At 38.5% G+C, this 13,734-nt stretch overlaps 1 protein-coding gene across 2 annotated transcripts in view; it reads right to left on the reverse strand.

The window, feature by feature from the left end:
• Positions 1–13,734, reverse strand: part of ELOVL4 (ELOVL fatty acid elongase 4) — a 31,742-nt gene that overhangs the window by 17,301 nt on the left and 707 nt on the right. Inside the window, exon 2 of one of the 2 annotated variants that reach the window (XM_072857839.1) lies at positions 9,838–9,916. The exons of the other annotated variant lie outside the window; for it this stretch is intronic. Coding sequence (XP_072713940.1) covers positions 9,838–9,889 — 52 coding nt within the window. The 5' untranslated portion in view covers positions 9,890–9,916. The remainder of the gene's footprint in view (positions 1–9,837; positions 9,917–13,734) is intronic. 2 annotated transcript variants of the gene reach the window in all.

Consider the following 13,734-nt stretch of genomic DNA (forward strand, 5'->3'; position numbering starts at 1 on the left):
ATTATTTTTTACTAATAGTGTGGCATCAGAAAACATGCTACTATTCACCCCAGAACTTGCTAAATTTAGAAACTTGTTATCACAAGATCTCACCTGGATAATGCAAAGTAACTTGTTCAGTTTTAAATCAGCTCTGCATACCATTCTTGTTGCACAGAAGGTATTACAAAATCAATTTCATTTCAGTTTACCAGGCAAGCCTGCTTGTCCATGTTCTACACAGAAAACATAGTTACATGCAGATCCTTGTTCCAAACTTCTTTTCAGATACCCTCTTTCAAACCAAGATAAATTCACTCTCTTAAGTCATCTGCTTAAGTGACAAACCTCCCAAGCTACTCCAACACCTTCCTCCCTCCCACTCCCCCACCTTTTTTTATCAAAACCAGCATAATTTTGTGTCCTACTTACTAGCTGGTGCTGATGACCACAAATGATTTCTGCAAATTACAGAGAACTGTGATAGCTTAAGGGGGCATATGAGTGTATTAAATCCTGCAGTACATCACACGCAATAGGTACATTATTACCTGAAAGATGAAATAAGCTTGAAATAAAAAGGCCAGCTCCCTGAATTAAAAAATCCCTCCAACTGCTTTGAAGCAAAATGACCAATGCCTTTACCTGATTAGAATTGACAGAGACTGACTGAATCTTTCAGGGGATTAATGTGTTTGTCTTTCAAATCCTAAGACCCAGATTCTAATTCGATCACAAATAAAATGTCTGTTGTGATGGCACAGCCTGTAGTACAGTACTTTTTTTGTAAGGTGGGAGAAGTTTCAGAACAAACATTTAAAGTTGCACTCAATCGTAAAAGTGAATCCAGGGCAGAATAAGGCATCTGCTAACGCGTTCCTGATAGAAAATTACTGCTATGTAAGGAAAGAGTATGAAATATTTATATACACAAGTTTTTCCTGTCATTTCGTGTATATACATTTTAAAGTTTCACACTGCAAAGACAAGACACAAAATAGAAGAACATTATATATATATTTTTTATGTATGTATATACATAAAAAATAATGGAAATTGCCCTGAAGCACCTACCTTTGCAGGATTTAATTCTTTACGTGGGGCAATTAAGAGGAAATACACACATAAAACCCTCTGATTTCTTCCTCCAAAGCAAAAACAAGAGCAGGACCAGTGAAAAGGACTGAATATCCTACCCAGTAATGTCCAAAGAGGACATAATTAACCTATATTGAAATATGGAAGGCAAATGAAGATGAATTTCAATCAGTAAGGCTGCACCGATGGTGATCTAGAGTTAAAAATCACAAGAAACTTCTGTGAAACATACTATAGGTGTTTTAATACGCAAATGCTTCTGTTAGATGTGGTTCAGTATTTCCTTTCCAACAGAGAGGATTTTAGATGGTTACGTTTCCTGCATATTACTGAGCCTATGATCATTTTTTTTTTTCTTTCCTCAAGAAGTACAAACTTTAAAAATAAGCAAACAAAAGCATAGCACAATCGCTCTTACATTAATCAGGAGAAATCCTGAAACAATACAATGGTGACTATCTCTGCTTTTAATATTAGAGAAAATATTACATAACTAAAATATGTGACTTTTGAAATTCCCTGCATTCATATTCGATTGAAAATCAATACTTAGTTAAGTCTTTATTTGCACTTTAACAACATATGTATTGCTTAGCTATCAGGTCACTACTCACTAATTTATCTGGAGAGCCTTTCAAAGTTATTAATAGCTATTGATACTATTCTCAGCACAAAGACACTTACAGAGCCAATCCAGCACATCCATCTGTCCAATTACATTTCTAAAGACACTGCAGAAATGATAGTGACTGTTTCAAAGCGGTTCTTAACAGTGAAAGCTCTCTGCAGATCATGCCGTTTATTTTAACAAGAAGTCCTCTCAAAGCCCAATCTCAAGTTTAAGAAAGATTTCCTTAAACGAGTGAAATTTTAATTCCACAATATAAGGAAGGCAAACCAGTATTACATAATTGGAGTATTGTTCTATGAACTACGCTGTTTTAATTATTTAAGAATTTCAAACATCTTTTTAGCTCCACTAGCACTATAATTGAAGTATATTACAAAATGAAAAGCACTTATCATATAAGAAAACATGAGAAAGAACTTCACGCACCTTAAAACATTTACAAAGCTTTCACATTAAATTCCTTTGCTGTAATTTAGTGCCCCCTCCCCCCCGCCTTTTTTTTTATGGTTATGGATTAATATTCTATACAGCATACTTCTCTTTCTGCATTTGTATTAGAAATACTGGCTCAGTCCTGTAAATATTTACAAGTGACTATAAGGTTCACTGTGGCTATACAACCACTGCAGACTGGCTTAGTTGAAAGTAAACTCGAATAAGCATCTACATGATTAGACCCTAGGCTTTTAAACTACATGGAGTAATGCATCAGAATCACTTAAAAGTACATCTACTGCTACCAATTTGTAGACATTCCAAGAAAAAAGCTCAGTGTTTGACTAACTAAAACCTCAGAACAACCACAGCTGAAGCTACAAACTTAGCCTTTAAAACAGTACACAACTAACTACATGGGCTGCACGACTTAAGACTGTTAGAGAAGTACCATTGCAGAGTCAAAACTGAGACGCCGTATACCTTTGGATTGAATACCTACAAGAAGTTAAAATTTTCCATTCACTTATTTACTACAATTTTAATACAGCAGTTTGTATGGCCCAAAATGAATGATTCTTTTAAAGGTCTCCAGTGCTTGAATTAACTTCTCTGCTTTGATATTGATTATTCATTGCACATATTGCACTCTAATCCTCAATTATCTCAGTTTATCAAGTTTCTTTATGATAAATCCTATGACAAAGGATTGAAGCTAGTGCATGAACTAAATTAACATGCCTATTGCCTCACTCCTGTTTCAATCAGAAAAAAGTCTATGTCCTCCTAGGAGGGATTGTGCAGACAGATTGCTGCAGGAACGCAAAAGGACTGGGACACAAGGAATGTCCAGTTTACACTTCTTTCTCACCTTTATCTCACCTACCATACTTGGCAATGTCTGCAGTCTTCTGGCACTATGGGTAGTTCTAAGGAGTCTGACAGAGTCTAAGATACCGGTACCTAACTCAGGAATTTTGCAATCTAGTATAATCTACAAAACAAAGGCCATGAAACTTCCCTTAATGCACGTTTTAGCTAAGAGATCTTCCTTAGAAGAATTCCCCATTTCACTATAGGATATGTCTTTTCACAGGCAGAGAACCCAGCAGAACATATAATAGCTTGCTGTAAAATGTTAACTAGACCCAGTGCATAAATTCGCTTCCTAAATCCAAAGGAATTAGGATTAAACTTTAACCAATTCATGATACTTTTCTCTGCTACACTGAAGACCCATCTTTTATCAATTTTTTTTTTCCCCTCCTCATTTGGGTAGTTATATGCAGCTATGAGGTCACTCCCTAGCTGCTTTTTTTTTAAAAAAAAATATTTAAAGAAACACCTTATTTCATTCACCTGAAGGCGTATTTTCCAATCCTTCAATCATTTTCATGGCTCTTCTCTGGATACTCTACAAACATTTAAATTAGCCTTGCACTTGTTTGACAGGGAAAATTAACTATACCAATCAAGTCCCTGCTGCTTTCCCTCACAGAAGAATTCTGTACTATCACAATAACATCATAACGTCAGTGGTCATTATGATTGGCAAGAAAACAAAGAGGTGAGTATGTTACTGGTAAAGCTAAGGATGACATGCATATGGTGCTATGTGGACAAAAGTTCCCAAAACCTGGCACAAAAAAGCACAACAGCTGGCCTGATTTAAGTAATTTTTAAAATACAGAACAGTACAGAGAAAATATGTTTACTTTGATCTTCAAGAATGAATGGAAATATCTGAGTTAAGTATTTTGTCTATCCTCAAGCTTTAACTAGCCAAGAACAAACTAATTTATTCGGGCCGAGAACAAGAGACATCAAAACTCTAGGGCAAAGCATTGTTGTTTTAACAACCTATGAAACATCAAGCTAAGATACAAGAATAAAAATATTCAGTCTCAATCACAATGAATGATGAAAGCATACACCCTGAAAAACAAAACAGCAAAACCCACAGATTTTTGCAAACAAAAGTTTGCAGACGAAGCTGTACAAATCCTGTTGCACTGAGAAGAGAGAGATGTGTGCCCCAAAACCAAAAGGACCACAGACAAGACTATAACACATACTGCCTATAACCAGCTGTGGCTTTGTTTTAAATTTCAGGGCTTTGTAATTGACTGTTTAGTCTTCTTTAAAGCTATATACAGCAACATAAAATCAAAATACCACACAGCTAAGAAGAGCATTTCCTGCAGCTAATGAACACCTGTGTAATATGCATGTGTTTCATAAACTCCCATTAAAGTAACAGGAATGCCTAATGCCAACTTGTTGTTAAAAGGTGAGATGTATTTTAACTAATACTCCCGTTATTCTAACTAGCATTCTAGTATTCTTGGGACTGCCATCATTCAATCACTAATACCATATTGTATTTGTGCCTGTACACAGCAATTACAGGATACGCTTGTTTCAAGACAAAGATAATAATGGAATTATGATGAAGTTCAGGAGCCATATCAATTCATCAAGACTCAGGATTTTCAAGTCTAAGAGATTGCCTTGTTCAAATTATGTTTGATTTACCTCCTCTGTTGATTATGATTATTTGGGAGGACAGTGCAAACACTCTGCTTCAAGGAATAATAAAAATATAATCCTCATTGAAGCTTACACAAGATTTGCAAGATAGTAAGCCCTTGAGGCACGTATCATTCTTCCATTTGTCAAATCTTACTTTTCCAAACATCAAAAAAGCAAGATGCATTCCCAGTACAGTGATACCTGCATGCCTTTTCTTAAATGTTACAAGTTACGGAGTAAACATTGGGGAAAAAAAACCCCAACAAAAACACAACAAAAAAACCCCAACCAACTCACAGGATGCAATTTTATGAACTAGTTGCAGAATCCTACGATCCAGCCCATGTCTCTGTATTTCTAAAGAAATAAAAGTGCTACATAGAATACAATTCAACAAGCTTTCCTTCTACAGTGTTTTCTTTATTGAAATTTCTCTGGTCTTAGCCAAAACTCTATTTCTGACAGCTCAGACTGGAGATGTCATTACTTCACACAGAAGTGGTGGGTTTTGGTACTATGAAAATAGTTGTAGGGGTATCAGTAAGCAGTAATACAAACACAGGATTTATGCGAATTCAATGTTGCAATAACAGATTAGACTATTGGCTCATCTAGTATGATTCAGGGTTTTATAATGCCGAAGGGAATGATCATAGAATAAATCTTCCCCATAGACAGATTTTTTTATTGGATTCCCTCAGTTAGAAGCTAACATCCTTGAAAAATATGAAGGATTATTAGTAACAGTTTAATAGTAATTCTGCAAGGCCTTATCCACTGTAGAGAGACATGTGTTACATACTCAGCATACACGGGACAGCAAGTTCAGCACTGATATGTGTCTTGCTAATATGCTAACATAGTGGAAAGATACTGATGCTTAACTACACAGCAAATGTAAACAACTTATGTTGCTGCTCTCGTAACACAGAATCATTTGGGGTTGCAAATGAACATTTAAAGACTCCTAGATGCAGTGATTGAATGTGTATGAAAACCAGCAATGGCAAGTGAAATCTACCTAAAAATAATACCAGAAAACTACAGGAGAACATTTACAAGGAGCTGCACAGAAATCTCTCTCGTAAACTACTCATTTTTTTCTGTTTGCATCAGCAGGAGGATGCTGGTCATCAATTTGGTTTTACAGAAGGATGAATGAGGTAGGAATTCTGTTTTGAGTAAAAACTACAAAAGGAGTTATTGAAATATATTAGCTCTTATCTTCAAAGTTCAGGGGCAGAAGTAAAATTTACAGTTGTGAGGTACATTAGGTCTTCTGTTAGCCTAACACAAGTACATCAGTCAAAGCCTCCAATGAAAAATAAGACTGCAAAACATTTAGAACTTATTTCCTCAAACATGCCTTTGACATCAGCAAAAATGACAAATCTAGGGGGAGGGGGAAAAAAACCCACCCCAAAAAAGAGACTAATTTTGACATATTGATTTGCAAAACATGAACTTAATGAGAAAATGTTCTTATACCCAAAGATGACCAAAAGAATGATCAGTGTCTGAATCTTTCACTCACCAAGTACACAGTAGCAAAATCATCAGTTTGGTAGCTAGATAATGCCATACACAAACGACTGCTACAACTACGTCTCTTCGCTTCTACAGTCGTGTTACCTTTCATGGTAACATATGGCCCTCAAATAGAAGCTTCACTAATGGCTTCTACAACACAGTTTCTCACTCTTGATCAAAAATTCATGGATCACTGAAACTGAGATTAGACAGAGTAGAAGAAAACCTGACCTAAATATGAAAGCATTTTGGGCTAATCTATGTGTAAGTGTTTCTATTGGGCACATCTATTCCTGGTAAACCACTAAATGTTAAACACAAATTCAGAAAATATGGTTATGAAGTCTCTTATTTACAGCCCAGCTATTCAATTTAGCACCTATATTTCCCTTTTTTTTTTCCCTTTAAAGTATCTTAAACCATTTAAAAACAAGATGTTACCATGATGCTCTAGGAATAGAAGGACATAAATTCTTGACCAGAGAGATAAGATTTACTGGCTCAACAGAAGAAGTAAAAGACATGGGTTATAAATTCCCTTCTTCCAGCAACATTCTGTGAACATTTAGAAAGCAATAAAACCATCTCTCATATTTGCTATAACTGGGAGAGGGAAACAAGGAGATGATATGTATAAGCAGACAAAAAAGAAAAAAAAATAATAGAAAAACACCATGGTCAAGCATGCAAACCAAAGCATAATGTATACAAGAGCTGGAAGAAGACACTTTTGAGATACTGCAGAAAGAGATAAGAGGAACAGGAAAATATGATGGAAACAAACCAAACAGTCAAGAGTCCACGATTATGCTGAAACAGAGGAGTACATGTGGGAGGCAGATGGATGGAGTGAAACCAGTGAGGAATCTCATGGTACAAGCAGACGCAATGCCATGGAGAGAGAGAACACTCCGGGGCAGGAGTTAAGGATCAAACCACTGAAATTATTCCAGTACGTAAAGAAAGGAGTTGAGTTGCAGGCACATAAGTGAATTAACCTGACACAACCAAGAGCAGTTAATGCCCACAGGCATGCCATTATCTTGCAAGCCAAATTGAGGTAGCTTATTCCCCCTCACCTTCCATGACAGAAAGGTAAACTAGCTCATGTTTATCTTGAGATCCAAGCACACACAATGGGAGTTAATACAAAACACATTGCACTCAACTCATCTCTAGGCTTGCCTTGGAGCTACTTATTGCTTTACCTACAGTCTAGGGTGTAGTCTTGAGAATCCCCACAGAGCTGACACCTAAGTCTCAGCAGGCCTGAATTTCAGAGCTGCCTTCATTTAAGGAGCTGCCTCCTTGAAATGCCACAAGACCTTGAAGTCCATATGCTCAGAAGCACTTGAGTCTTGACAAAGTTGAGCACGGTTGTAGCCACCTGCCACCTAAACAAGATCCAGAAACTATGTATCCCCCATCTACATCTTCCTAAAGGAGATGCCAGTCAGCTAGTCCCACACACACGAGTTCCTTATGAAATGCAATGGTAGCTTCAACTTTGTTTTCAAATACAGCCTGAGAAAGGAAAGCCCTGTCATGTAACAGTTTACTAGCCAGAGAAGTGCAACCTCACGGATCAGATCTGCCCTTAAAAGCACATTATCCCAACTTCTGTGCTCCAGGCACACTCCACTCATACCAACACTCTTTAAAAGCCATAGCTCTCATTCTTTTTATGGCCAATTCTTCTTAGCTAAATGAACGCTCAGTTTTTTAGGCCATTCATGTTTAGCCCCATTTGCCTTACCTCAAAAAACTCTTTACACACCACAGCCTTTCCCCACACCTAGTCTTGCATCCTAGCAAATTCTTCCTCCCGAAGTTCTCTCCATGTCCACTTGGAGCCTTTTCATTCATTCACCTTTCATCTAAGTGCTCCCTTAATCCTTTCCATGTGAATCAAGTAACCAAAAACCTGTCTGGACTGGCAGAGGAAAAAGTGGAGTCTTGCCTCACCCAATCCTCATTGCTCCTGATCTACAAGACCTTAAAAGGAACTACAACCTATGTTTCCTACACCTTCCTCTGTCCTCTCTCCTTATGCAGCCTTTGACAATCTTTCCTGGTTACACAGGATAGTATACTATAGCTGCCTTGAATGCAACCTCTTCTGGTCTTCCATAGCTATAACCATAGCCCTGCTACGCGCCCCTTCACCCTGAGCACCGCATAAATACAGAATGACTACCACGATCAACTTTCTGTCAAGTTTCTCCAACTGGAAACAGCTACCTACGAACAACAGTTCAACCACTATGCTCAATCAATTTATGTAACCAGTGCAGTCTCCAGGATGAATGCATCTGCTTCATGCCACAGGTGTTTTAACTGCTCAAGAATTCTTCACCTCTCATTGCAGTATGTGGCTCTACAGCAGTAATTTACTGTGTGCTGCAATTTTAAACATCCAGTCATTTGGCCTTCTGCAGTAGGTACTAAGGTCATGGAATCAGCTTGGTTAAGTTTTGTATAAAGCAGTTTCCCAACCTTTTTCCATGGAATCTGCTTTACGAGTATTTGGGACATCTTATTTCCTCCAGAGATTTCAAGACATGCTATCTACACAGCCTTAAAAGGAATTCCCAGAAGTTCAGTTATGTTCTTGCCATTTTGTCCAAACATTTCCTTTTGCTTCTGGAATACGCTGATGAGTGCTCAAACAGAAGTTTGTATCACATTCTTGCTGGTGCCCTTTGAAGGCTTTTTTCTGTTTCATCTCTTTGCTGGAGCTGGGAGTTGCAGGTGATCACCTACAACTCCTCCTCCTTCATTTTAGAAGTCTTCCACTCAACTCAGCTCCTCATCCATAGCGTCAGCTTTGCTTCACACTACTCCCTCAGGCTTGAGTTCTTGAAGCCTGGTGATCCAAAATCTCTAAGCAGACGTTTCAACTTCAGTAATGTACTTTTCTGAATTATGCTTCCATTTTAAAAGGTGCTTGGTATCTGGTTTGTTCTGATTATCTGTCTTTTGAGTTCTGCAATCTGATAAAATCTCCTGGTGATGAAATGTGGGTGGAATTTCCCTCAAACACCCAGCAAACTGCCTTCAATACTGACAGCTGTTTTTTCTTCACTAATAAAGTCCCTTCCTCCACTGACAGGCAGTTAAATGTGATGCTTAATGAAACGAATCAAGTAAACTGGGATGCTCCTATTGCTCAGTTTGGTTGACAGTAGACTCACATAATGTAGCCTTTAACATTCTTTACTTCTGTAATCAATTCCTCCAAGTGCTGCTTCTGCCACAGGTTTTTTCTTTGTGTTTCTACCACAAGATAGCCAAACCTGATTACACTAGTTTCTCCAGTTTCTGGTGTGTTTCCTCCTGTCTAATCCTTGTGTTCTACACCGTCATGGTCACAGATCGAAAAAACCGTTCCCCGGAGAAGAAAATTGTATCTGCAAGACAAGTATCATGCCAAATCACTGAGTCTGATGCTCAGCCAACCCTCTGAAAGCTTAGGAACACATTCTGCTTTGTTTCTGTGAAACAGGCTTCATGAACCTTCATGTCGCCCTTCGTTCTCTCTCCCCATTGTCACCCCCTGACGAACTTTCATTGGGATTCTACTTGCCTCCAGTTTTGGCACAAATCCTCAAATACAACAACGTACTACTTACACTCAGACTGTTCTGGTAACCACCCCAATGAACTTTCCTCAAGCATAAACATTCGGGATCCTTTGGCCACACTTGGTTTCTGTATGGGGGAAAAAAGGAGGGAATAATAAGAAAAAAAGCATTTGCTTCTAGTTCTGTTCACTGGACTGAAAAAGAAACTGAACCTGAACTTCCTGAGCATTCTTAACTTAGTCCCAAGGTCTTCCTGGCATAAGTTTTTATGACAATTTGAGTTCCCACAGAAGCTGCTCCACTTGATCACTTTTAAGGCAAGCAGCTCTAAGTTTCTTGTGTTTCCCATCCTCATTGCCTTACACTTCTGACCCAACTGATAAAAGCTACAATTGATATTGCTCCTGAACAAGATGTTACTTAGAAGACTACCACTAAAGTGAAAGTTTGCATCTTTCTCCTCTCTCCTTTCCTCCCGATGGAAAAAGTCTGTAATCTTATTAACTGCAACAGCTGTAAATAGTTGCTGTTCCAAAGCAGTCCCACATGGCCTGGCATGGCCCTGCCTTCTTTTAACTTTGAGGTGCAAGAACAATCACTCTTACCCAAAGTCGGTAAATCCTTCTGTTCTTTAGCTCAATACATTCAAATTAACTAGTTCCTCTAAAATAAATCTTTTTGATATAGGGTTTCACAAATCTCCTTTTTGAGCCATAGTCTCCTACTCCCCAACAGCCAATGGTCTCTTCACCCATGTCTTGAGATTTCCACATTCTTCTTTCCTGGATTGTGTCCTGAGTTACTAATCTTAAATAGTTCCCCTGGACTCAGCCTGGAACCTCCCTTTAAGTCACTTGCTCAGTCATCTAATCATACCCTTAATCCTTCTTGGCAGATCTAACCCCAACCAGCTACCTGAGCTGAGAGAAAGAAGGAAGCCCTGCCCTACCTGTTACCGATATGTTACTGGTCCCATGCCCTTACAGAAAAAATGGCATGGAATTCCTAGATCATCTTTCATGTTTTTGTCCTTTCTACCTCTCCTTGAAATTTATGGCTTCCTAAATGATCTCCTTCAGCCCTTTCAGGTGAATATACGGTTACAATGGATTTTAGGCCTTCATGAAAGGGGTCTAAAATGATAGTCAAGGAAGGAGAGGAAAGAAAAAAAGTATTTCAACAGATTTACAAGGAAAAACATATTAAGCTAAGGCTGAAAATGTATTTGATAATATATATGTGGAAAAAGTCACAGAATACTGTTATTATTCCAAATGCAAGATTTAAAAAAAATAATAAAGAAAAACAAATCCACAAACAAACTGGCTTTAGATAGCACGCTTAATGATAAAAAAAATTGTGACATCATTAAAAAAAAAATCCAGTTAGGCTCATCATATACTCGATCTTTTGGGGTTCTTTTTGGTCTCAGAAAAGGTCGGTTGCTTTTTAAATAGCACAAAGCAGGGGAGGAAAAAGACCAAATCTTTACAGCACAAAAATAAAGCAGTACAAGACTCAGTGGGACATTCTGGCACAGTTCTACACAAGTTTCATCACAGGAGTCTGGGGCAACATTAGAAAACACCAGCTGGCAGGACAATCCCGCTGAATACTGAGAACAGGGCTAAAGACAGTCTTGGGTGTCCAATAAAAAATGGAAGCAAAACCTGGAGAGACTAAGGAAATTTGGTTTCATATGAATGAGAAGTTTTTGTGTAGGAGTAGTAGTGGGAATAAAACTTCTTCACATTTTATTGTGTAATTTTGCTGTGTAGTAGTGTTTCAGTATGATTTATTGTGTAACGCTATTGCATGGCATCATTTGTTGAGCAACTTTGCTGCGTGGTATAGTTTTTTATTTAATGATATTGAACGTTAGGCAATGGTCTTGCATGCCATAATTTGTGTTTTCTGTTGAGCAACATCACTGCCATAGCTCTTGACACAAAGGTGAATTGCATGAATTCACACAACAGTGCTGAATTCATGATTTTAACGTATATTCACTTAGAGATGGCAAATGGAGGCTATTATTTTTTTCTGAATGAAGACACATGCAGAAAAGCAGCAAACTGAGCAGGTATTTAAACAGAGCTTGGGGCATTAAGATATGATTTCATTAAACAGCAATGCAGCGTTGCCTCCTAAAAGACACTTTCTTATTCAGAGCTACCTTGTAACTACATTAGGTGATATTACATGTTTCACATATCCATACCTGACTGTAAAAACTACAGGAGGACCTTGTTTTACATACTACTGGGTATAAGTAAGAACAGTAACATGCTTTTGATGTGACTTAGGCTCTGTCCAAAACTATCCTTGCAGAAAGCTGCTGAAATCCAGAATCTGAACCAGAAACTCTCCACCCACACTACTGAACTTAGAGCAATAATTTAAAATTTGCATTAGTAAATTAGTAAAAGACTTAAGCAGTAGTAGGATGACATTGTGATGGCATCTAAAATATGCTTAAGATTCTCCAAAGCAGCAGGAGGAGGAAAGAAAAGTTTGCCCTACATGTAGTATTAATGTAAGTTACTTATCTTTACATTCATTACATAAACTTCCCTTTTCATCCCTCTTTTTTTCCCCCCAATCTTTTTTGCTTATAACAAACACGGTCCATATATAGACTTAAATAACATGTTTGAAGTTCAGGAAACGTATCAGAACTTGAAATCTTTTTCCAAACAAATCAAGTAATCCATAAGGATATCAACTCTGTACCCACATCCGTTTTTATATCCATCCGAAAATGCTATTGACTGGCTAGAACAGCATCTCTTTCATGCATTACCTGTCAGTCTACGAACAATTGTGTGTTGCAAGAGGCAGAGAAAGAGAGCAAACACTGGTAGATTACAATGCAGTGCTGCTGCAAGCATTTTTATTTGATCTCATATTCTGGCAGGTTTTAAATACAGAAGAAAAAAATATGCACGCAGGCCTAATTTTTAAAATATGGCAAAAACCAGAAGATAGTCTGGGAAGGCAAACTGTGAAAAAAAGTGAGCTCCCTCCATCTATAACATAAGATTAATTTATTATCTGACAGATGGCAGAAGGGAGGGGGGCGGAAAAGACTGCTGATGCAGTAGTGAGTTTCCCGTCGGCAATAAAGGCCCTACATTCCCACTTATCATACTGACACAAAATATGTCCATAGTCACATTCACTCCAGAGTTTTGCTCCATGTATTTCTAGGTTTAAATCAAAACAGCCTTGACCTCATCACTGTGTGGACAACTAAAAAATGAAGAAAACATCCAGAGAAGTGATTCTTCTGCCAACTGCCCAAGGCTGCTCACAATAGCAACTATGAAAGCTGCGACTCTACCCTGCTGATTTCATTTGACCAACGAGAGAGAGACATTCACGCTGACCAATACGTCCAGAGCTACCGGTCATTGTAGCAAGTTACCATCTCATTTGCTGTCCCAGCACTTGAAAGCTGCTTTTTCACGTTTATCCATATTCCAAGACATTTTCTCTTCCTTCAGCATCTTCCACATTGCAGTCATGGGTGTCAATACAAAAATGGAGCATATTGAAAACGGAAAACAGCAGAACCAACCCAAACGCATTTAATATAAAACAACAAGCTTCCGTGTGGCCAGTAACAATCATTTCCTCATTTAGTTTGCTGAACTCCACGTAATGCTGTCACAGGACTCCCACCTGCCGCAGAAGCCAAAGGCCGTCTGAGCTCTGGCACGAATTACCGAAGGGCCTCGCTTACCTCCGACATCAGATTCCCCCACATATGACCACCCCAAGGCACGCTGCGGTGAGAGGGAACCAGAGGAACAAGTGCTCTGGGAAGCGGATTTTGCTACATCCAGCCCGCAGGCGCCCGGGGGACACCCTCACCTTGCCACGAAGAGATGCCCTGCGCACCCCGGGCCGTTACACGGGATTAAGAGAGACAAACAAAGCACC

This window comes from Ciconia boyciana, chromosome 3 (genome assembly GCF_034638445.1).
Source record: "Ciconia boyciana chromosome 3, ASM3463844v1, whole genome shotgun sequence".
NCBI classification, from domain to species: domain Eukaryota; kingdom Metazoa; phylum Chordata; class Aves; order Ciconiiformes; family Ciconiidae; genus Ciconia; species Ciconia boyciana.